Source organism: Xiphophorus hellerii, chromosome 24 (assembly GCF_003331165.1).
Source record: "Xiphophorus hellerii strain 12219 chromosome 24, Xiphophorus_hellerii-4.1, whole genome shotgun sequence".
In the NCBI taxonomy this organism is placed as follows: domain Eukaryota; kingdom Metazoa; phylum Chordata; class Actinopteri; order Cyprinodontiformes; family Poeciliidae; genus Xiphophorus; species Xiphophorus hellerii.
Genome location: NC_045695.1, coordinates 11551209 through 11577242, shown reverse-complemented (window position 1 = coordinate 11577242; position 26034 = coordinate 11551209). Strand labels below are relative to the sequence as shown.

Sequence of the window (26034 nt, the reverse complement as noted above, 5' to 3'; positions counted from 1 at the left end):
GCTGAACTGCATCTGCTGGTACAATATTACAAAATAAAACAACTCTCATGAACTCCTCCTCAAGGCAAATGGCTTCTGTGCGCTTTGTATTTGGCCCCTGCTTGATTTCAAGCTTCCCAACATTTTCTTCTTCATCTCAATTTTATCTCCCCCGTGGCTCTAAACAGGGAAGCTCATAAAAAAAAATGGTTTTAATGCGAAGTTTAAGCTCCAGTCTTCGTGGGAACATTGTAGCGCAGTCGCTCTGACTTGATGCGCCCTTGAACGACGGTTGCAACGGCTGTTGTGCGCGCGCATAACGTCAGAGTTGGAGAAGCTTCGTCAGGTTCACGAGATTACTGGGGGAAGATACCGGATATCAGCCGGCAAGACCTTCAAAATAAAACAGCAATGAGACTGAAAAGCACAGGTGGTCCTTACGTTTGAAATTTGAAAATTTGAGCTACTATAAAACATTCTAGAAAATTCGGTTTGCATATTTCATTATGAACGTAATGTGTAGCACTGTTATGGTTACTCTATCTACATCATCCACACTAATAACAGGAGGGGGGTAAAACTGAGCCGGGTAGGGAAAGATGCATTCAATTTCCCCTGGAAATTAGAATGTCTTTTTCCAAAACTGTTTAAATTTTCAGCCATAGTGTTTACAATAAACTGTATATTTTTAAATTAACTTTCTTTTTTTGTAAATTCAGTATTCATTTACTTTTGGACCAAATATAACACTGAAATTGTTTTCAAAATTGACATTTTTTATATTTTTATGATTTAATAATTAATTATCAGCTAGTTTTAGTTAATTAAAATCAGTTTTACTCTTTAAACGCTTTTAGTTTAGACTCTTTAAAGAGCAACAGGGGACAAAGGACTTTGGGTTTTTTTTTTTCTTTTAACTTTCAGAGCTGTAGTCCAATAATTTAAAGCTGAGTTTAATGCACATCATCTGTTAGCAGTAGGATTTTTGATTGTTTGTAATTTTGTTAGCCAATTCACTGTAACTCTGAGTACTTCCTGAAGAAGACTATCAAAATATCAGGACACTTTATAAAGTTATTTTTCTTTTAAAGAAGAAGCATAGTTCATATTTTTATGTATGTGTACATTTAAAAGATATAATTTGAAACATGGTGGCAGCATCTTGCTTTGGGAATGCCATAGTGCCTACGAAAAGTATTCACTACCATGTTTTACTTTCTTGCTGCTTTTACAAATCAATCATAATCAACAAAATCTTGGATTGAGGTCTGGTCTTTTTTTTTATTAAAACATATAAAAAGTTATTAACCCTACATTAATGTTTAATAAATATGAACAGAACAAAAGTCAATAATAAAAAATTAAAATAAAGTAATGTTTATATTTTTTGCTCAAGGAACACAGTAACTATCAAGAGTCAAGACAAGAAAGTAATATACAATAAAATGACCCCAAATGTAGCCCCAAAACAGAAAAAAAAAAAGACAAACGGCAACTTGTGATATCTTATTTTGAAATTTACAACAGGAAGTAAGGCTACGTGTCGTGGCCGAATTGACGCAGGATGCTGCAAACACACACCGTCTCTTGGCGGACATGGCGGCAACTTGATGAAGACGGCGAGGGCTTGAAAAAGAAAAAAAGACGTCCGTAGCAGGCTGTAGCTAGGCCCCATCGCGCTGACACAAAAAGGCAACAGTCCTTCGCCATGTTGGAAGACGATAGCGCCCTTGTCCGCGCACGACCGAGGCCGGGGAAAACGTAAGCGCGTCAGTGAGTGTTTCTAAAAGCGGAGTCGCGGCTACGCAGAGGAGCGGAGCGGCGCCGCGCGGCAGCTCGGGGCGGACGGGAGGACAGCCATGGAGGATGCGGCCCGCGGTCGCAGGAGTCTGATTACCCACCCTGCCCACGCTCCTTTGGATGGGAATTTCCGCTGAGCGCGACGGAAAGCCGGGACAACCCACTAGCCGACTCTTAAGGGGAGGAAAACGCGATCGGCTCCCGACGTCCATGACTGTTGCGGCAGAGGAGCCCCCACGGTGGAGTCGGCCGGTTCCCAAAATATGACCAGGGGTGCTGGGACGTGTTGGCAGCAAGAAGACGACGACGGCTTCCAAATCTGGCTCGAGCCCCCTCGCGACCACCAAAAGCCATTCACCGACTCTGAGAGGGCGCAGAGATGGCGACTGTCCTTGGCATCTCTCCTGTTCCTCACCGTCCTCCTCTCTGATCGCCTGTGGTTCTGCGCCGAGGCCAGGCTGGCCCGAACCCCGGACAAGTTCGCGTCCTCCCACCTCCGCTCCCCCCACACCCACTCGGTGCACATCAGCCTCACAGAGAACCCCCACGCTATTTTTCTAGGAAACTCCACCAAACATCTGTGTCGCCTCGAAACTCGCCACCGGGACAGTTCGTCCGGCGACTGCTTCGCCTTCGCGGATGCGGACGACCTGTGCCGCGGCCTCTCCGACAAGCAGGGCCCGCGGGTCGCTAACATGAGCGACTTGTACCTGTCCTTTTGTAACTCCTACTCCCTGCTGGACCTGTTCGACGGCTCGGCGAGCCCGGACAACCTGAACTGCAGCGTCCGGGCGCTGGAGGACGGCGACGCGACGCGATGCGGCGAGTGCGTCCAGGCGTTCCAGCGCTACGACCAGCACGCCCAGGAGAAATACGAGGACTTTGAGCTCCTGACGGAGAAATACGAGCCGGGGGCTTATTCGGTGAGGACGTGCATGGAGCAGTGCAAGGTAGGTGGAGGGGAGGGGATGCAGGAGGAGGGGGTGATGTGGTGGCCATCTGTTGATTTGGGCCCGGATAGATGCCAGTTTTGGTCCTCCTGCTCCTGTCGCCATGGAGACGGGTGTCAGATCCAAGGAGACTCCCGGTCTCATTCATCTCCTCATTGTATTTAGTGCAGATGGAGGCCCCGCTAGTGAATCCCTTATTTTTTATTTTATTTTTAGCGCAAAATCTGCAATCGGCCTCAACCTATACAATAAGGCTGATAGCTTCTGCAAACATCCCTGTGTGTGTGTGTGTGTGTGTGTGTGTTGTCGCAGTCCGACAGGTGTTCACCGTGGCCGCCCTACTCCACATCGAGTGCAGTTTCATTAAAGTCAAGAGGTGGTTTCCCTGCCTAATGTGCCGGAAGTCCATTTTTTATGTGTGTTTGCTCATCAGCAGGCCGCCCGTATCCTCTGGGTTTGTTTGATTTGCCTGCGGCTCAGTTCAGCACCGCGGACAGCACCGAGCTGTTTCTTCTTCTTCTTTTTCTTCTTCTTCTTCTTCTGCTGAATGGCGCTACCCCGGCTCCATTCACAGAAGCCCTGGCCAATCCCAGATGGCCTCCATTCACCCAACTAGTAACAGACTCACATTGCATTGGCGCAAAAACTAAAGAAACTCAAAAAACTACCAGATTGTCTGACTTTATTTTTATACTGTTTAGTTTTTAGCATCTTTAGGACATAATCCGTTGCAAAAAGTATTCCTATCCATTCAAATGAGACATTTTAGCATATTATAACTCCAATATTTCATTTATTTTATTGGGATTTTATGAATTAGACCAACACAAAGTAGTGGATGATTGTACTATCCACATGGTGAATTATGGTGGCCGTTTATAAATGAGAATTGAGAAGAAATTTGAAAAGTGCGCATTTGTATGCATCCGTCGTAAATTGATGTTTGTTGAACTAAATTTCACTTAAAAATTAAATGTTTGTCAATTTTCTGTATGACTTTAGTCTTAAATTACAGCCCCAACTTTTGTTTTCGTTGCAGATTGGATGGAAAGAATCAGTTTTTAAATCTTGGCACCCTCTTGCAATTCATCTGGACTTTGACTAGACCATATAACGCTGATACGACTCTATTTATATGTCTGCTTTTAGAGGATAAGTTTCAGTTTTCTTCTTTCTGTCATAATGTCTGTTTTCCTGAGCTTGATTTCATGTTTTTATCCTCCAACAAGCTCAGATCCATTCTCAGAGCGCTCACCCCCTTGGCATTTGTAGTGAAAACAGTCATTTAGTCATGCTGCTAATTTCCTTAACAGTGACCATTATCCTTCACCTTTGTTGATTATAGGTTTTCTCCTGGCCTTTTATGTGTTACAGAAAAAGCAGCATGACTCAAACGGTAATGTGGCGCTCTGATGGAGTTAATGGCTACCTGCCTTGGAGAGGGTTAGCGGTTTAAGTTGACGGTTTCGTGTGTTTTCCCTGTGAGATCAGAATCCCCTCGACCCTCCGAGCTGCAAAGTGTGGAAACATTAAAGAAGCGGATCTGCGCCGTATTGTCTCGCTCACAGGAAGCGTTTGCCAGGAGAACGATCTCTGACATTTTCGAGTCGTTTCGTTAAACGGGAGCGTCTCCGGGGGTCCGCAGGTGGTGCTTTGATTCCTCTAGCCTGAGGTGAAGCATCACACGGCGAACACGGCCGGCGTTTGCGGCTCCTCGCAATGGGATCCTCCATCATCTGACTCTCTGGAAGCCCGCCATTCATTCATCCATCCATCCACTCATTCATGCTGACAGCACATTGAAAAAGCAGAAGTAGGTAACGGCTCACAATGTCAGGAAACAATGAAGCTTCTGACGTTAACAAAGCCGGCCACCATTGAGACGTTTTCAAAAAGAAACATTATTTTTGCGATTTCCCAAACAGATAAAACAGATGTAATATCTCAGACATATCTCAGCCTTTATGTATTGAAGTTGGGTTTGTGTTTGAAGGGAGAAAATGAGTTTTAAAAGTAAAATGGACCAACAGTTGATCTTGAGGCAGTTAATAATTGATAAATAAAACAAATTCTTATTTATTTTCATTTTCTGTAAGGCGACAAGCTTGTTTGAAGGCATGTTTGTCTCACTACTTGAGGTGTTTGTGATATTGATTCACGTAAATTAAAATAATTACCACTCTTCCTTAAAGCCATAATAAATATGAGGCTAACACATTTTAATTTGTACCAGATTGAACATAAAGACATAATAAAACACAATCTAGCCTTTATTACTCTGTAAAATGATTGAACACTAATCACAAGTATACAAAGAAGTAATCATAAACATTCGTTTTGCTAAAGCGCTGCACCAAAATGCTATTTAGCATTAGCTAATGCTAACACGCTAACTGCAGTTCAAATTACCATCACTATGAGGACTAATTTAATTTTGACATGTTCTATAATGTCCTTAAATATTGTATTTATGTTTATATCTGGTTCTTTCCTGCCCACATTTTTTTGTTTTGAAATAAGCTCTTCAAAATAAGAGCTTGACGTTTAACTACTTCAACACAGATGTCAAACTTTATTCAGCTGAAAGTTTATAGAACAGTTAAGTAATTTATCTGCAAAAATTAATTTAGGGGAATCTAAGTGTGCTAAATGTTTTCAAAGTTAACAAAAACACTGTTGGCGGATTAGTGAAAGTTTGCCCATCACTGCAAATTGCACGTCTTGTTTTTTTAAAAACTGGAAAAACTTTATTTGGTTGCAAATTTTAATTTAAGCCACTAGATGTCACTATATCATACAAATACCCTATTAATGTTTAGTTTTTAGCCAAAGTATAAAGTACATTTTAGAGGCTACTCATATTTTTGCATTTTTAACCTATTTTGCTGTTGTCCTGGTAGTTTATATTGAAAAACATGAAGTTATTTTATTTTATTTTTTTGTAGAAAACAGACCTCAAGAAGTTGGATAATTGTCTGCGGCTACAGAAACTCCTCCAGCTGTCTCTTGGCTACCCCCACAGAGTAGCCAGGCGCAGTTTCTGTCAAAATGTCTACGTAGGATGGGAAAATTGCAGTTCACTCAACAGTCTGCCTTGTTTGTTGTAATTACTGTAATAATAATCATCTGAAATGATGCAAAAAGTCACCTTTTTAATCAAATAAAACCTACTTGTCCCCGGGAAAAACCCCCCAGCTGCCCTGAAAGCCCCTATCTTCATTTCGGATCTCTCCAGGAGGAAAATGTCTCGGCGCCTGCCCAACATTATCTCTGCACGAGACCAAAATATCCACACTTTTTCAGAACTCATAATAATTTGACAAGAATAATGAACTGGCAGTGCAGGTGTCTGCACCCGGATCCTCCCTGGTACTCATTTGTGGATTTGAAAGGCTCCTGCATGACTAAGTAGTCACAGAGTCGGTGAAACTCAGCGGCTCTTATCTGCCTGCTTCTCCTAAAACCTCTTTTTTTTTCCTCCCCTGCATGTTCCTGCCACTTCTGACCCCGCTTTCACTACATCAGTACTCCAATCCCTTGCTCCACACGCTCTTGATATCAAACTGAAACACTGATCTTAGCCAGTGATGCGCTTAAGTGAGAAGGAGGACATAAGCCGCGGCGTCCTACGGCTCTAGATCCTTGTCATCCACACACATCAGCATTGATCTCAGGTCTTTACTGAGCGGCGATACCAGGAAGTTGATCTCTATTGATTCACACTGAGCACTCTGTGTTTCCTCGTCCTTTATTTGATAGTAGGCAGCTCCTGCGACCCAAATAGGGCGAGTAGCTGAGCGGTGATGTCTCTATCTGACTGGACCACATGACCTGTTTACGGATTTTTGCTAATCTCTTCCATGGTCTTGAGATTTTATGGGTTTTGTTACAACCAGAAACTGCAATTTTAGTCTTTTTAGGATCTTGTGTGACCCTTGACCTACTGTCCCCATGGTGATACAGTGATGGTAACATCATGAAAAAAATAAATTCCTACAAACTCTGATACTTTTAAATAAAATCCAGAGGAACCAAGTGGCTTTAAAAGTTGCCTTAATAGTAAATACATTCCAAATGTGAATATTACTATTTTTCACATCAGTGCTTGTTGAACAGAGAATATCAGGAGGTAATTAACTTAAGTTTTTATACTGTTTTACAGCTAATCTTATTCTTTATGGAGTTTTATATCACTAATTCCCCACTGTGGGTAGAATATTACCAATAAACAGTGATATTCAGTAATATAATTAGTAATTAACCCCGATTACCAACCTTCCGCTGTCATATCCAAATACATTATTTCTATCTTGAGTGTTTTGCCATATTTAATGTCTGATATGTTTGGTCTGGATCTGTATTGTTGTGGAGAGCCCTGAATGCTTTCACCAGTGTCTGGCCTCAGTTGGCCAGCATTAAACATTTACAAGCTGGGGGACATAATGGAGCATTAAGCAGCCAGACAGACACCTAGTTTTGCTAAAAGGAGAACAAGTATTTCATTTACATTCATCAGAATCCTCCGAGGAATATTAATGCTGTTTGGTTGGAAACCGATGATTACCTTTGTAAATCTTTTGGGACTGTTTTTATAAAATAATCTGCTGCCAAATTGTTGAGGTGTCTCTGAAATCTTTTCGCTCGGTGATGGTTCAGGAGTTGCTCTGCAGTTGCCTCAGTTGTGCATCAGCGTTCTGGCTTTGATTCTGGATCTGGCCGGTTGACATTTGCTTTTGTTGCACCGATTTTTGCCTGTAGACTGAGAAAGGAAGGAGATTGCATACAGGAGCTGCTGCTGTTGCTGCTGCTTTGATTTGCTCTCACTCACCCTACGGTACCTCCCATTTGATAAGACATTTATGTGGCTTACTAAAGGATTCACAGTTTTATAATTTTTGTCTTGGTGCAACCGCAAACTTTAACGTTTGAAACTGAGCCTACTAAACCTTCAGTGCGTCGGTGACTGACAGACTGTTGCAGCTCATTGCACTCCCTGCCTGCCCGAGTGTTTCCGAGAACCCACAGCGGTGCGCTCACCTGGGTTTTCCGCCATTGTGGCTTCCTGCAGCGTTTGTGGATGCTGACCTTGGAGAGGGATTTGTCCCCGCGCAATGCCTGTCCCACTCCGGGACAGGCACATTTATGAATGGGCCAAGCCCTGAGCTGAATGTTAATGAGGATGGGAGAGAGGAGACAGGACGCTGCTGCAGGGGAAAGCTTCACAGCTGTGAGCTTCTGCTGTCCGCCGGGGAGCGGTTCAGATCCACCTGAAGCAAAACAAAATATACGTATAAAGGTTAACGTAGTTCACCTGTGTGGCGTTTTAGTTACAGATGAGTCATCTATCTGATAATGTTGTCAGTGAAGGCTAGTGATAGTCGCTGTTAATAGGAATACAATTGGTTCTGTTTAAGCTTAAACTAAATTTCCTACGGTACAATTTAGATTACTTAAAAGATTTCTAGCAACATCTGCCATAATGTTAGCACTAGAAAACACTTTGACTCCAAACAAGGAAAATCAGTTTTCTGTAAGTTAAATTAGTCTAATGCACCGTTTTTATTTAAGCCAACCAGCTCCAGCTAGCTAGCTATACGTGTTTTGCCATGAAGTTGCTGCAGACATTCAAATGGATTCAGTAGCCTCTTATGTAGCACTGAGCCAGATTTGGATCAGCATCTGGAGTCTGCATTAGGGCACTAATCATAAACATTAGTCCTGCTAACGCTAAATTGATATACCAACATGGCATTTAATGGAAGCTGATGCTGAAGTACTTCTACAGCAATGCATTCTGGGCACAAAGTAAACATCATAAGTGGAGGAAATGAAACTGCTGTGGAAACACTCTTCACCCACTTCAAAATAAGAGCATGAATATAAATGTGCAACTTCTTCGTAACTAATACTTCAACACAGATGTCAAACGTTATTCAGCTGAAAGTTTACAAAATGACCAAATAAATTAACGCTTTAGAATTTATCTGGAAAAATGTAAATATGTTTACATTGTGCTAACCGAAACATTACCTTCTAATGGGGTTTCTTCCGGGCCTGCCCTGTGTTTACCTCCATCCATTTCCCCACCTACTCTAAACTCCTTCACTTTCCAAACATCACCACAGCATGATCCTGCCACTACCATGTTTTGTTGCTTCATCTTTTGGCTTTGTTTTCTTCATGTTGTTCACCGATTGATAATTATGTGACTTTTTTTAAAGCAGTAGGTTGCCCTGGATTTTATTTAAGCACATCGGTCACTACACACACACTTCACACTTTTCAGATTTTATTGATGAAAAATGAAGTATTGTTTTTTACAACTTTACATTTCTATGCTACTTTGAGTTGATTTATCACATCAATCTAATAAATACATAGAAATGTCTCATTGTAACTGATAAAATTATGTTTTTGTCAAAATGGGAACAGTACTGTTATTCAGATATAAACCTTTTGCAGGAACTCTCTTGCTAATATCCTTCAGTTTTTTATTCAAAATATCACTGTAGTTATTCACATGTGGTCCAATTTTTCTCTGGTGAAAAATAATCATATTAGCTGTGTCAGGAAATTATTTTTGCGGAGAAAGTATGTGTGTTAAATTTATTTATTTGTCTTTTCTAGATGTTTTAAAGAGGGAGGGGCTAAGCTGCATCAAGTGATGGCAGTTTCTCTGTCGACCAATCAGGGCTTAGCGCTTGATTCAGATCTACTGGCAATATTTAAATTTGATTAAAAATGAACGGTCCTGACTGGATAGATAACCCTGTTTAAAGAAGACACTTTTTCACAACTGAATATTAAATAAATAAATGTAGATTCCCGTCTTGTACCTTTGCTTTCTTTGAATTACTGTATGTTGTCCTGAAGAAAACACGGACAGATGTGTCTTAGTGACTAATTCTTTCAAAAATCCTCCCCGGAGATGGCTCGCATTTAGCTGCCAAGCTGTTCTCCTGTTCAGGCAATAATGGAACATGCAGAATTTAATTATAGTCAAAACATTCATTAGCTTGCCTTCATAAACTGTGAGAAAATGAAGATGTTTCAAGCAGGATGTTCTTTTCCCATGAAAAGGATCAGACTAATGCCTTCATTCATTTAGTGCGTGACATCAATTAGTGAGACGGTGCTATTGTCTGCGTACATATTTAAGTGGATTGTTTTTGCTGGGGCAGATATGAGGCTGAAAGCGCAGTCCCGTTGCTTTGTGTTAATGTTATTTCATTACACAGCAGAGTTTGGCTAATAAAACGTGTATTAGAGGCGGGGTGGGGATGTTTGTAGAGCGTCGGGGGTTTGTTGGTTACTCTTGCGTGATTATAACCTGTATTTCCTATTAATTCGACCGTATAGACCTATTTCTATCCAGCTCTGGTGTATGTATATTCAGATTGTCTGCTAAGCTCCATTAGGATGATTGAGGATGATGTCTTGTTATAGGAATTGCCAGCCACATAATATTATTTTTTTTGGACTTTATGTCTCTCTTTAAAATCTCAGTTATTAAGCGTAATCAAAAATTAGTGTATAATTGGAAGGAAGAGCAACAAATTGTCTAAATTTGGAAATTAATACTACTTTTCAAGTAATGCAAACAGAGTAACTATTCTGCTAATCTAAAAGAAGCTAGCTTGTGTAGCTAGTCTAGTGTTAAAACCTTAAGAAGAGTGACAGGTGGCACCGGTGTACTTTGTGTTTTGGCTTCTTTTAATGAGGGAATTGTTTAGTAGCTTCCTTTCAGCTTGCTGACCAGCAGTGTGCACCATCAAGTGGGGCAGGGGAAGAGCTGTGGAAATATATATGCAATAAAAAATGTTTTATTGACATTCTATTGAAAAATGGGATATTAGAGATGATTTATATACCAGTGCTGCTCAATAATCAAAGGATTTGATGTATTGGTGTTACATCCAAATCTTAATTAATTAATTTTATCATTGTTGACAACCATTTTGCAGGTTTTTATTGGTATTTTGATGATCTGTCCGTGGAGTTGAGCTCCCAGTCTTTGCGGCTGAAAGGCCTCCTTACAATCACCAGATTCTCTCAAAATGTTAATATTAGTTTCAGTTCAAATGAACGAATTAAAAAGATTAATTGAACCAAAATCTACCAGGGGTATGAATAAATTATTCACAAAGCCAAGCTATTTCTTGTAGCAAAGCCAAGAAAAGTCTTGTAGCTTGGCTATTTCAAGAAGAAATAAAAAAGGCTCAGAAAGGTTGCATAGGTTCTTTATTCAAACGGGACCTCAAGATCCAACATGGCCACCCTGCCTGTAAAAACTAATAATTAGCTATAATACAGCAGTTTCTTAGCTCTGTTCTTAAGTTTTTGAAATCCTAGTGTTGAATCTTTATTACTGATGTTATTGAACTGAGCATGAATGTTGTGTTTGGGTCTCAAGCTACCAACCAACACAGTTACGATTGTAGTTCTGTATTGTTTTTGTATTCTTCCATACGGTACATTTGCTTGGCCAACTATTCTGTTCTGAGGCAGCTTTTTAGACAGAATATCTGCTGGTAAAGCTCGATATCATTGGTTAAAAATGCAACAGTAACAACTTTACTGCTGAAAACAGGAAACTGATGCAGAGCATTAGCAACTTCCTGAACCGCAACGCTGCAGACGAAACACGTAACAATCTGGCTGAGAGTTATGTTCCATTTAGCAAGTGTAGATTGAATGTCACCCCATTATCAGAGCCACCAACGATCCTCCTGCTCGACCTCCTCTTCAGAACCTCTCCCGGTCGGATCCGCAGAGTGGCCACCTGAGCTGAGAGCTGCTGCTGTCGGGACCCCTCTCCCAACTCTTCAGTGGCGTTCAGATTAGAATAGCAGTTGCAGCAATTTAAAGCTTCTTCTCATTTCCCATTTGGTTGCATTGGCTTTTGTGCTCGACTGCAAATATTTTGTCTACCAGATTTTTAAAGGAAATAGTTTGTCCATAAGTTAAATGATTGATTGTGTTGCGCAACAGTTGGTTGATTTAACAATTTGGGAACCAGATGACTATCAGGAAATAGTTTTTAGTCTCTTATTGCTTATGAATACCCACCTGATAAAGCTTAGTTCTTAAATAGATGAAGGATTTAAGTTCAGTACTGCATAGATTTGAATACATGTGTGGAATAATATCAGATAAGATGAGTTTATTAACAAAAACATGAAACATTTCAGTTAAAATAGTAACTCAACTAAACTAGGAAATGGAAGAATTATGAAACTAACCTGCTGAAAACAACAACCATTAAAAAATGATGAAATTATGTCACATTTCAATATGAACTGCAATGAGAACCCAAAGTGGGAATCTGAAAATGAACCAAATTAGCCTTTAGCTAAGAAAGATTAGTTTACATCACACAGCAGCACAACATTTTAGGAAATAGTCTTTAAAGCTCCATTAATGACCATATAAATCATTTGGAAGCATCATTTGTGTGCTACAGCAGCGACATAAAGCTCTTTAGCCAAATTAATAAAAATCATTTAGCTTAGCATTAGCCTCTACGATAACAAATGCCGTTTAGCACATTTCATGGACAATTTTAAGTAGTTTAATGTGAAAAGAGGAACAGAAAAAACTCGGATAAAACATAGTGAGCTGAGTGAAAATGACTTTACTTATCATTAACCGTATAAAACAAATGTTTACACCACAAGCCTGCTTATGACATGGCATGTCTGCACTCAAGCAATTTAAAAATCCTGCAATACACAGTCCAAACCCAATGTTTTAATACCCACCTGTCATGATATATTGAGCAATCTGGTGTAAAGTTGTATACGTTGGTTAAAGGTTTGTACAAGAACTTCATTCTGGGATTAATCGTTTTTATACCAATCATTCATGGCTGGGTCCCAACAGTTTTAAAGAAAAGGGGTCCAAACATTTATGATCCTCAGAGGGAGAACTCTGGATTAAAATTTTTCCAATCGACATCATTACTTGCTCAATGATACCTGATATGAATTATGAATGAATCTTATTTCCTTCCACTGAGCCAGCATCTTAGAGCTTCATCTTTTTTAGTATGGAAGTCTTTAATTTTTGAACATAATCATTCTATACATTTTTTGCACTGACTCAGACTAGGATTATTCTCATTTGAAGTGGAAAACGTGCTTTGCATCAATTTCAAAAGTTTTTACCAACAGCTTATTTTTGTCATAAAACATTAGTAAAAAATATACATTTAATTGTATATTTTTTTGTAAATTTTAATTTATTTCTCTTAGATTCTTCCTTTTGGTTTGTACACTTGGAAAAACAAAATATAACAAAGTATTTTTGGTCTAATTTCTTGTTCAAATATCTTATTCCACTTGAAATAGACAAAACTGACTTACAAATAACTTTTCAGCAAGAAATAGAAGCTGAAAAGTGGAACAAGACATTTTAATTTATAAAAAATGTCTTGTTTCACTGATATTACTTCACTTTTAGCTTGTAATTTTTCATCAATAGTAAGTAATTATTGACTTAAAACAAGCTCCTATATTTTGCTGGAAGGTGACTTGTAAATCAGTACACTTGAAATAAGACGGAATGAAGATATTTGCACTAGAAACTGGACCAAAAATACTTGGTTTTGTCTGCATTTGAGTTTTTTCAAACATGATATTTTCTTATTGCCTGGTTTACATGAGAGTAAATCTGTAATGTTTTACAAAAGTTATAATTGCTACAATTATTTCTTTACGCTAAAATGCCAGAGTAATGAGAGTGGAAACCTTGTTAATTTGTTTTTATTAAACTTGTGACGTTTATATACAGTAATATTAGGATTTTAAATAAATTGGTCCACATTTTGAAGCTCTTGTGTCTTCATAAACTTTTTATTTCAAGAAATTTTAGCAAAATGGAGCCTCAAATGTATGGTTTCCTTGCATGACATCATGAGAAAAAAAAATCAGGAAGAGAACTGCAGCTCTCCATAGATCTGATTAATCCTTGAATGCAGTTGTTCACCATAGAAATGTCCAGTCATCATAATAAGCTTTATGTCTCAGAGATAAACATGTTTCCTTTCTTTTTATGTATCTCAGCCTCAGTAGAAAAGCCAAAAGCCTCACTAAAGAAAGCTCAGAGTTGAGCGTGGTTCACCTCTAGACATTTATCTGTCCATCTTCATCGTAGAGCAACTGGTGGATGCGTTCATGCTGGAGTCACCACTGTGACCTCTCCAGCGCTCTCTCTGAGCTCTAATCCACCTACCAATCCTCTAAACCTGCAGAGTTGAGGGCTGCAAGTCTGCTTCAGAGCCTGGTTCAACCTGGGTGTTATAAACTTTGATTTCTAATGCATGGGTTTAGTTTTATTTATCATAAACTGACTCAGACGTATCGTTTTTTGTTTTTTTAAAAAATTGAGCCAATTTATTGTGACGCAGAAGCAGGTAGATGGTAAATCCTCCCATGCACATTCATGATCATGTTTTCTCAGAAAGCATCCCTGAAACATGCTTCAGGGAAATGGAGCCGCTTATCTCAAACTTATTGTATTCTCATATGAAAGTCAAACATCTCCAGAACGCTATGACTCCATGTTCTCTGAGGTTCAAGCTTTCTCAGAGCCTATCAATATAATTGATGGATGGTTAATCATGTTGTTTACTGACTGGGTCATTTTAAATCATCTCTTTATTCTGAATGATTGTCCAGTAAAGTCCAGATAAGTTTATATCCCTCAAAGAATTAACTTAAATATATTTTTTATTCAACCACAAAGTTTGTTTCTGAAATGAGCATCTCCAAAAAATAATAAAAGTGAAATTGTAGAGCAGATATTTGAGCATTTTAGATGCTAATCAGCTGCTTCTTGTCTTGTATACAAGAGTGATTGACAGCACTAAGACCCTCCTCCTGGCTCTGATTGGTTGGTTCTAATTTGGAATGTTGAATTTCTGCAGATGGCAGTAGAACCACAGAGAGGAGGTACTTTTACTGCATATTTTCCTTGCTCTTAGTTCCTCCTCCTCTGAGGATCAGCTGTTGATCAGTTGTTAATCAGTTTTTCTGTCTCATCCTCAAGTATTTGGCAGGTTTTCTCCACCATATTTAGATCCATTCCTTTTCTCATAATTTCTGGCCAGTTTTTATGCTCTTGTTCACTGCAGGAATGGTGTGTTCAAGGGCCTGTGCAGTGTTAGTTTTCCTCCCTCACCTTCCTCCAGCCACTCTCCCATAAAGCTAGATTAATGACCTGGATGACTAATAGTTGTCTCGTCGACAGACTTTCCTGTCTCCCGACTTTCCGGAGCACATTCCAGCTCCTCCACATCAACCTCCGTTGACCCTGTTAAACTGAGGAGATGGCCGGACGAAGAAGCAGCAAATCCGCCAAAATTGCACACCGTTTAATTCGATGGGGCCGCTCTGTCTCGGAGTCATTTTCCAGAGCACCTGTATACAGTACGTTACATCAGCGGGGAATTGGATGGGAATGAGTGCGGACATCAGCACCGGGGAAGGCAGACAGTGTTTGCCTTTCCTGCCGGATTATCCGGCGGTTGCGTCAGCGGCTTGAGGCGGACTCTCAGAGCGAGCTGGAAGAGCATCAAAGTCCTGCATCAGCAGAAGTTTTCAGGGTCAATTGTGTCTCTTTTTTGTTGGTAATAATCGACTAACAATATTTAAAGTTAAACAAATAAGGTGGTTTCCCATTAACTTTAGCCAACCTAACCTTAACCCTAATATCGCAAAATTCCCTGAAGGTTTTTCTGAATTCGCCCCTCAAAATCAATGATTCTGATTGATTCTGGTCACAAAATCCCAAAGGGACTAATAGTTGTTGCTGTTTTATTAGTTTATTATCAACACATTCTGGAACAACCAGCCATGTGAGAACATTCATGATCAAGTGGATTAGGTGATCCCTTTTGTTTCCCCACTGTGAGGCTGGAAAACTGCCACACTGTGGAGCCGGGGAAAAGATAAATAAATAAAACGCCGGGCCCTATCATCACACAAAGAAAAGCAGCTGAAAATAGTCCAGGTGGTGCGAGAGCCGCTTCCTGCTCAACCAGAGCTGTGATTTGTGCGAGTGGTAATGATCTGTGTCATTCAGCTTCTAACTGGGATCTCACTCTGCAGCTGACTCACATGCTTTTTATAGCCGCTGCCGCCGTCGCCGTCTCTTGTCATTCCGCTTTCTAGCCGCCGCGTGCGGGCGTGAGTGTGTGTGTGTGTGTGTGTGTGTGTGTGTGTGTTTACGTGTGCGGAGAGGACCGTCCTGCTGGGAACGAAACGGAGTGTTGATACTTCACAGCAGGTTCAGTTAAAGTTTTTACAAACTGTCGGAGCTTAAGCCAACACGCATGGCTCACTTGGCGCTTGATTTGCGAGGTATACACCACTGTACTAATAAATGCATGCGCTTTATTAACTTTGTCACCTCTTTTGCAAGTTTTTGCTATAATTAAAGCTTGTGGATGCAGGTGGAGTATAAGATTGTTCTGTTTGCTGCTTACATTGGTGAGGAAATGATTATATCTCAACTCTTTAACCTTTTCAAGCCATCAATTGGTGGAGGTTAAAAGTTCATCAGAATAACATAAAGCTGGATGGGCAGAAATTATCCAGATGTGCAACACTGGAAGAGACATGCCCAATTAATCAATTACTTGTATAGTAAATTTAAATTATCTTAAAATGTTTTTCAATTGGCTATTTTATTTAGAGAGAGATCATAATCCATTTTATTATGGTTTCAGTTATAAGTAGTTTTTATTTCTGTTTTGTTTCCTGTTTTATAGTATTTAAAATGTCTTTCTTTTCTAGTGTTAAGTGAGTTTTACAAAATTAAAGTTTAATCCATGAGAGACCAAACATGCACTATTATGCCATTATCACTTAAAATGGTCTCAAAACAACAATATTATCATTTCTGGGACAATTTATCATCCAGAAAAATTAGGTTTTGTGACAGACATTTAAATGCTGAGTTTTCTGGTTTTACTTTTTATAGATATATGTTTGAGTAAAATGAACATTGTTCTTTTATTCTATTAACTACTGGCAACATGTCTCTGAAATCCCAAGCAAAAATTTACTATTTATTTGCAGAAAATGAGAAATGGTCAAAATTAGGAAAAAGATGCAGCGCTTTCTGACTTGAAATAAGTTAATTTTAAATTAGAAACAACAATAGTAATGTTTTAACTCAGACATCAATATTTGGTGGAAAAACCATCAGGTTTTAATGCAGCTGTATGTGATGACGTGTTGATATCTTGTGGCTGCAGATCACTTGGAGCTACTGTGTGCTTCTTATATAATGGAAATCACTGTAGAGAAATGTTGGACACCACACCTTAACATTGCTTTTAACCACACCGCCAGTTGGACGGCAGACGTAGTAGTGGGCATGTTGGGTCTGGAATCAGCTGAGCGCTGACCAGCTTAGTGCGCTGCTCCATCTGCGGCTCTGGGCTCCGGTGCATTGTTTGAAGCAGCCTAAGCTGCATGGTGACAGAGACTCTGAGTGCCAGGTTCCCATTCACACTGATCACACATTAGACTGATCAAATCAGACTCTAGGCCTGCTTCCTGACTAACTCAATTTGCTCTTGTACGCTTCCCTTTTCACGCTGTGCACGAGCACATCCACACACACACACACACACACACGCACACGAGTTGCAGACCTGGATGCACTTCTTCTTCTTCTTCTTCTTTTTTTTTTAAAATGTGCACGCACACAGACAGCAAAAGCCGGCAGCGAGCGGGGCAGCACCCATTGAGCTTTAATGAAAAGCAGAAAAAGCCGTTACCTTGGCAACTGCCTGCATACATCTACAGGAGGACCCAGATTTCCTGTCTCGCAGCGGCCGTATTGTTTTGGTTCTCTTTTGAAAAAGCTGCGGCATCCCTGCGTGGATTGTCTCACCGCTGGGAGAATTTATGCAACATCATCTTAAATTAAGCAGCATTTGTTTAATTGGGGGAGAAACAGGAAGTCCCGCCCACTTTCTATTACAATCCTTACCTTCAACATCTCAGGCCGGTTGATCTTTTTAGTGATTTTTAGCCGGTTTCCCCTCCACGCTGTTCAGCTGTTGAGCTCTTCTACAACAAGAACACAGCTGCCAAACGCAGAGGATCATGGGAATTAATCTGGCTGCGTGAATCATCCACAAAAGCCCCCCTCTAACACAACAAAAGCTGTAAATGCTATAGTCTGAATGGACAGAACACGTTTTTTTCACCAAGGCAATAAAAGCATACAGAGTTGACCTTTTTTTTCCGTTTTGCTTTGAAGCGCCCAGACATTTCCTCCATAAAAGCACACATGAAGTGTAAACACGACGTCCTGCATGTCGGCAATATATTTGATTACACAAAGCACACTGCTCTTCCATTATCGTTCTCATCACCGTCGCCATAATCAGATTACTCTAATTATTATAATTGTCTGCGCAGGGTTTGTTATCTTTGTTTGCTGGCGTAAACAGGAAGCAGATCCGAGTCCCCGCATGGGGAAGGGATGAAGATTTACCTCACTGTGATTCAACCAAACATCCAAACTGTGATGAACCTGACGGCGAACTGTCCCGCCTTTCACATCTCCAATGCTCCTCTGTGCTTCCATGATTAGCAACGTTGGCAACATGTTCTCCGCTGAGACGTTCACAGCAGTAAAACTTCTTGCTTTTTCTCATTTTGTCACCTTAAAGCAGCAAACTTTACATAAATTCCCATTAAAATACAGTGCAGCCAGCTTAATTCTTAAGTTTTTAACTTACATTTGAGTCTAAATTAAAAGATATGCATTGATTTTCTCATTGTTTGAAGTTAAATCAGACCAAACTTCTCTCTTTTAAGTTAGTTAGAATTTCCAAAATTATTTCTATTTGCTAAATGTCGAGAACATTTATTTTCTAACTTTCTTTCCGGTGGTGCATGTCAGTCTTCCCCAGGGCAGCTTTGGCTACTCTGTAGTAGCTGCCTACACCCATTCACACATGAATGTGTGCGTGAATGGGTGAATTTGGATTTGATAAAGCGCTGTACAAGTACACGCTGTCTTTCATCCTATTTCTATTTCTCATTTCTAGCATTGATTCCTTCCTTCTTTCCCTCTTTGTCTCAAAGCTCTACCCTTTTTGCCTTTTTTCTGTCATTCCTTTTTTTTTTTTTTTTTTTGTAACCCCTCCAGGGGGTCTTTTTGTGGGCTCTAGTGTCCCTTTTCATGAAGTAGGCTGACAGGAAAGGGGGAGGGAGAGGGGGGAAGACATGCGGTAAATGTCGCCGGGTTCGGGAGTCGAACCCGCGACAGCCGCGTCGAGGACTTGAGGCCTCCAAATGTGGGTCGAGCTAACCCCTACGCCACCACGGCACGCCCTTTTCTGTCATTCCTTTCTTACTTTATATTCCTCCAATATTTGGGTCAGGGTGTCCACACATCCTTAAAGTTTTGAATTCGTGTAATTAAGGCCATAAAATGTAAATTAAAAATGCCTTTAATACATTAATCACAGGTTTGTCTTCACAGGACTGTTTAATCTTGTATAGTCTTTGTATTTTTTTTCTAATAGGTGAAAGTTTGAGTCACAACCCTGTGTTGATCTATCACATAAAATACAAAAAAAAAACTTACATTGTGAAAAATGTTCAAAGTTGACTAGTTTTTGCTATTTTTATATATTATATAAATAAAATATAAAATACATATTTAAATGCTAGAGAGACCTCCATGATAATTTTGGGCTCTACATTTTTAATCAAGCTTTTCAGCACCAGGGTTTCCTCCACTGTTTATAAGCCTGGTGGCCACCAGGCTTTACTTGTGCCCCACCAGGCTAAGCATTGCATATTTTTAAAAATCTTTTTTTTTAAATGTCTGCTGTTGGCATGAACTAGTTGGATACTTCAGATCCACCTTTACAGTTTTTACAAAACTTTAAAACAAACAATTGCTTTCATTTAAAACAAAGTATTCCTGCTGCTGTTAAGATGATTGAACACATGGACTAACATAGTTCTAGTTTATTAAGGATCTAATAATATTTATAAGCAGAAACATAGTAATAAGTCGGTGGTTTTCAAATTTTACACAATTTTGCTCGACTTAATTGGTTAATCACAGGTTTTATTTGTCTGATATAAAAGTTTTACTTGCTGATCTGAAACTTTTAGGTGCAACAGAAACACAAAAACATTACAAATCCTTAAAGATGTAAATACTTTTAAAAGCACTTTAGTCTCCTATGATGGGTCCCTCTGCTGAATAACTATAATATAATAACAGCTAAAACTAAGAACGATTCCCGACCCGGTTTTGGCTGCATCATGCCACCATCTGTCTGCTTTAAATCTGATAAATCTGTCCATCTAATGTGACTTCCTGGCTTAAACTAAACCAGAGGAAGCTCTTCCTGGAAGGAGAAAACCCGTTTTGGCTTTAAACCGTGGTGACACACACCAAATCGAGCAAAACGCCTGCAGTAGATTACAAGCAGCTGGTTAGCCTGGCTATTATCTCCTCAGCTTTCACTGCATTAAATGCTGGGTTTCTTTGTGCTTGTCAAAACATTCCTATTAGATGCTAAGTGGTTTAAGCAAGCAGGTAATTACTGCTTATTATAAAATAACAAAAGTCATTTGGCTCCTGTTTGGATGTGATATTAACACAAGCTCTGGGTTTTCTGCCCAGCAGAGGCAGAAAACTTCCTCCAGTCCTCAAGGGGATCATGAACCTGCATCTATTTATGTCATTTTCCTCCCTCTCTCTCCTCCTCTTCCTCCTCCTCCTCCTCAGATGGCCTATAAGCCCTGGCTCTGTGCTCAGTACTTCCCCAACATCAAGCAGTCTTGTCAGAGGAAGATACCGTGCCATCGGTACTGCCTGGAGGTCCAGCAGAGCTGCCCGTTCATCCTGCCCGACAACGACGACCTGATCCACGGCGGAAACCCCAGCTTCATCTGCACAGGTTAATATGCATGTGTGAACACTGGCCTTGACTTCCTATGGCTCGTTTTTTTAAGTAAACATCATTTTATGAAATGATTCAGAGAATGAATTCATCCACTTATTGACTCCACGGCGTCCCTGCTGGAAGTCGTCTTTCTGAAGGTTTTCTGATGACATCTAGTGGCTGGATTGAGGACTGCAGCGAGCATCCAAGGACATTTTGAAAACTGCATGGATAAATTGAATTTGGCTTGTGTCTCTGTATTTACTACAGTTTATTCAGTTCTAACTAAACCACAGAGGAGCTAATGTCGCCTGAAGTCGGTATCACTACCTGTCTGAGGGAAGACGAGCGAAGTTTTCTTTTACTCAGTGCCGTTTCAGCGTGAAAATGTCTCGAATGATGTTTAGAAAGCGACAATTTGGACAATTTTTAATCTTTTGTGAATTTTCTCTACTCTAAATAATGCATACTGGCTCAACTATATACATATTTGAATAAATGTCCTCTAATTTGAATTTTTTTTATTATCCGGTTCCATAGATTTACAGAGGGTAAAATAAGTGTTGAATACATCACAATATTCATACTAAACATATATTTATAAATGTTTACTATGAAGCAATCCATACATAAAAAGAAAATTAAAGAAATAAGTTAAAAAGGGAAGTTATGTGTAATAATACTTCTATTTATGGATTACTTGGTTTATTATCAACACCTGGTTCAAATTTCACTTAAAAATGTTTACTTTGAAAAATACTAATTTTACCTGCTGTATTTTATAACCATGCTTCAACTCTGTGTCAAACGTGAATGAAGTTTCTTTCTTCTGCCAAGAAGAGCGGTCAACTTTTCAGGGTTCAATTTAAGTGGGGTGTGTTTGTTTTTGAGCCTGCATGTAAAATTCAGACGGTGCCGATCAGATAATTTGAAGACTGAAATTCCAGCCTTTGCTTCCGGTTCTTTGTTCTAAAATTCACTGAAGACGGGATTAAATTTTTCAATGAAAGCCTGAAACATTCTTATAGATGGGTGTATGTAAACTTTTGATTTGTACAATTCATTGCAATTCAAAAGCAACAAGGCCACACTGTGATACACTGGATTGAAAAATATAGTTATTGCCAAAAACCCACACAACATCTGGTTTCATTTTCTTAACTTAAAGCTTGTTAGCAGGTTGTTGATTGTGTCTGCTTGTTAAAAGTCTTGTTGCAGCCCAAACACAGCCGTCATCTGTCAACATTTTCATCCTGTGTCATTTCTTTCCCAGGGCTCCTGGGAGACCATCCATCAGACGGCGAGGCGGAGTGCTGCGACGTTCGATGGGACTCCAAAATGGACAGCCCTTCAGGCAGCACGCTTCAAAGGACTGCTTCTTCCTGCCAGCCCGAGGGGGCTTCGGTCACTTCCGCCGCCAGCCCGAGACTGTGCAGCGGGCGACTGAAGATATGCCTGCTGGCCCTCGTCCTCCTACAAACTGTCATCATCATCTCAGCCTCGCATAACTCTACGTTGCTGGACGTGGCCGCCATTTTCTCACCGGAGGAGGCCGCTCCGAACGAGGAGTGAACCCCTCGATGGGGGGTGTCGGGGAGCGGGGTTATGGCTTTTTACAGTGTCATGGCCGCCAGGGACGCATCTGGCGAGACGTGCCAGAGATGTCACCGCGATCTGCTGCCAAACGAAGCGTCAATCACACAATGCAGGAGGGCTTGAACCGGAGATCACTGGGCTGGGAGCGGACATCGACCCAACCGAGATGTTCGGGGACCACGCCCTACGAAGAACTGACCTCTTGCCACTAGAAACCTGCTCTTTGTTTCTATCTCATCCAAATGTTTTCTAGCATATCGTCCCTGTTTTCCTTCCTCTCCTACCTTCCCTGTCCTCTGGTTTCAGTGTCTGGGTGGGTGAAAGGACATTGACGACGTGTGCATTCCAGCTCATCGTTACCTTTAGATTTTTGCTGCACTTTTTCCCCCTGGGTGTCAGATTATTTTGACATTTCCGATCTGTTCTTCTCTCAATCCTTCATCTCCATTGGTGCGCCGTATGTGTTGTTGCTCAAGGGTCTGTTGGCATCAGCTCATCCTTTAGTTGTGGGTCATGCTTTCCCTCAGAAATGTGGTTCTCCTGTGTTCTGTTGTCGAGCTTATGTTTTTTTTTTCTACTAGATCTTTTGTGAACCCCTTACAATGGCACATGCCTAAGCATTTTAGGACCTTAAGTGCTCTGAGACTCGCTTCCTCCTCTGACTTGTTCTGCAGTTGGATAAGTTGGGAGTCAAGTGGAAAAGTTGGTGATACTGCAACTGTCTGAGGCGTTTTCTTTAACGTTTTCTTTTTAGTCTTTGACGGGACGCTGCTTGTTCTAAAGTGTTTAGTTCACCTTACACCACAGTGGCTGGTCTTACTGATTAAATTGGTTGTGTGGGAGAACGCTGGAGTTGCGAAAGGCCAGAACACAGGGAGCCTCACTCATCAACCATGAACCTGTCTCCATAAATAGGCTCTTCCCACCAATCGGTTCCACTGCTTAACCAGAGATGGTGCAAAACCCACTTCTTAACTGGCCCAGTTTGGGTTTCCACAACCAGAAAACAACTTTTACTATTCATCTCAGTATTCCTACAAAACAAATGCACGAGTATCCCCATCTTAGTTATTAAAAGTTATAAACAAACTGCAGATTTGACTATAATAAAAGACAGCTGGGACTTATTAGAACATAGCAGAGGGTGATATCAAAATAAACAGCAGGAGGCAGAGTTGTAAACATTTGCTCTAAACTTACAAGCATAAGAAAAGGCATTTATTGTTTGCAGCTGTTTTCCTGTGACCCTAAACCGCTCTAATTCTCACCAGTAAGCGCTCTAATTTAGTAAGAAATTACTTCATGCCTCAACTAATAAAGTGCCTCTCTTTACACACAAGAATAAACACGATAAATAAACTTAAATTAAGGTGCAACAAGACAACTGAGTCAATGTGAAAGATTTATTGTGATAAATGTTGAACTCTAAAATTTTGTTTTTTTAAAATTTCACTTTATTTTCACCAAAATTCCTTACTGCTTTCACCTTACAAGGTGTCAATTAAAATACCTCAATAAAATAGTTCAAAACAGTTTGCAGCATCAAAATCTAAATTCTTTAGATAGAAACTCAAATTTCTACCTTTGATTAGATGACCCACAATAGTTGGAATAGATATTATTCCAGTTTGAAAACTTTACATGGGAATTATAGGATATAACTTGGATTTACCGGGACATATCCATGCAACCTTCTCAGCTCGACGCGGGAACAACGAAGCACATGTCATGGCAGGAGGATGGGAAGTCATGCATAAAAAAACTGCAAAAATCAAAACTGTAATTTTGACCAGTGGTTTTAAACCTGTGTGAAAAGCGGCCATCACCTGGCATGTTTTTGGATAACTTTTTAACCAGATTGGTGGCATGTTTGGCTTCCCATAGAAGGCGATGTCGCTGTTGTTTCAGTTCCGAAGCGCGAAAGTTATTGGAAAAGCAACAACAACAAAAAAAACCCGAATCCCTTCACTTCAGAGTTTTTCTTTACAATGTGCCCAATTAGCAACCAGAACGTACATTGTCTATATGTGTCCTGGTGTGCTGTTTAATCAAGAGACCATTTCAGCTCAACACCCAACCGGTTGAAGATACTCCCATTTAAATTGTAGCATCTCCCAAAAGTTTCCGTTGACATTGTGCAGGGGGTTAAATACACAGGGGTGAGGAACCAACCTATTTGCCTCTAAATAAGTGGAGTGAAACCTGCGTGGGATCCTATTTGAGTCCTCTTGTAGAGTACTGGAACTCAGGAGTTTTCTGGCCGCTCCAGTTGGCCGCAAATATTTTACTTGACGAATGAGGCTCCCGGATCTTTGGGTGATGTTTGGCCCAATGAGGCGTCTGCTGGCATCAAAGGGGGAGAAAGTGGTGAAATCGAAACACTTCAGGGTTAAGCTTCTTCTTCTAGACAAGTTCTCCTGCGGTCAGTTTGGCTTTTCAGGATCTCAGAGTTCGTACAAGTCAGTCAATCAAACTACCTACTCTGAAAATCACCTGACGAGTTGATCAGTTACATTCTTTATCTGACTAGCAAAGAGTCAGTGTGCAAGGAGTGTGAGGAGTTTTTAAAGGGCTGATCCATACACTTTTATGCTGTTTTCCCTATTTTCAAATGGCGCCTTCTAGTCAATCATCTTTCCCCCCCCTTTTTTTTTTTACTAGCGATAGGACAAAAACAAGACATTTATCCAAAGCCGAATCACTGAGAAAACATTGCATTAATAACATGGTTGCTTTCTAACAGCTGATCTGTTCTAATACTTTTAGTGATGGAAACATTGTATGAGTGACTCCTCTTCGGCATAAGATAACAACCGTTAAATCCGTCCCAGTTGGATGACCCTTGACCCTTCTTTTACGACCTCCCAGATGGGAGAAGACATTCTCTCCCCACATGTTTGGCTCCTCCCATATATTTGGCTCCGCCCCCTTAATCATTAGCTGACTGAGTCCTGTGGATCTATGCAGATGAACCCCCCGCCTCAAATCTCCCCAGCCACTGTCCTTCGTTTCCTCTAGTCCTTTCTGTTGTAAATATGTCCTGAGGATGTGGGATCCCCTAAAAGTCGCCCCTTCCTGCCTCTCCTGGTGCCCCTCCCCCACCCGTTGGAATCTCTGTGTTTTCTGTTCGGCTCCTTGGTTTTTGTCTGTTTTTTGAGATTTTTGCCACATTTTTCTGTTGTCTAAAGCAGTGGTGTGAGTTGATGAGTAGGACAAAGTTGGATGTTTAAAAGGATGACATAAAGAGGTCTTTAAAAATATATAGATATATATATATATAAATATATATATATGAAAAGACAAAGCTTGAAATGAGAAAAGGTTTAAATATAGAGAAAAAATATGATAAAAGTTGTCATATTGTCATACTAGAGATGCTTTAGTTTGCTATTTTACTTTCTTTTTTTTTCTACAAAAGACTTGGATGAAAATTATTTATAAAAATGCGTCCCACAAGTCATGACCTTTTTTGGACGTGAAACGAATACATTTATTAACATTTTGTTCAAAGGAAAATAAATATAAATTATGTTAAACATGACTTGTGTTTGTGCCTTTTTAATATCGGAGAGGTCAAAGTGTTTAGTACAAATGTTAAAGCCATTCCATTGGATATATTGGTATATAAATACATTTACTTATATGGGTAAATTTCATTGAGACACATGGTATTTTAATCATATATAATTTTCTATTTTCTCCAACAATTTTGATTGCTATGTTTAATTGTAAGAGTACAGGGAACTGTTTGCAGAATTTAAACAATTAAGATTTTGT

General features: G+C 40.1%; 1 protein-coding gene across 1 annotated transcript; it reads left to right on the top strand.

The window, feature by feature from the left end:
• The first annotated feature begins 1291 nt into the window (after window positions 1-1291).
• LOC116716157 (transmembrane protein FAM155A-like) lies at window positions 1292-25798 on the top strand. Its single transcript, XM_032557033.1, has 3 exons — window positions 1292-2729; window positions 20505-20676; window positions 21935-25798. The coding sequence occupies exons 1-3, from the start codon at window positions 2043-2045 to the stop codon at window positions 22231-22233; spliced, it is 1158 nt and encodes a 385-aa protein (XP_032412924.1). The 5' UTR covers window positions 1292-2042; the 3' UTR covers window positions 22234-25798.
• The last annotated feature ends 236 nt before the right edge of the window (window positions 25799-26034 follow it).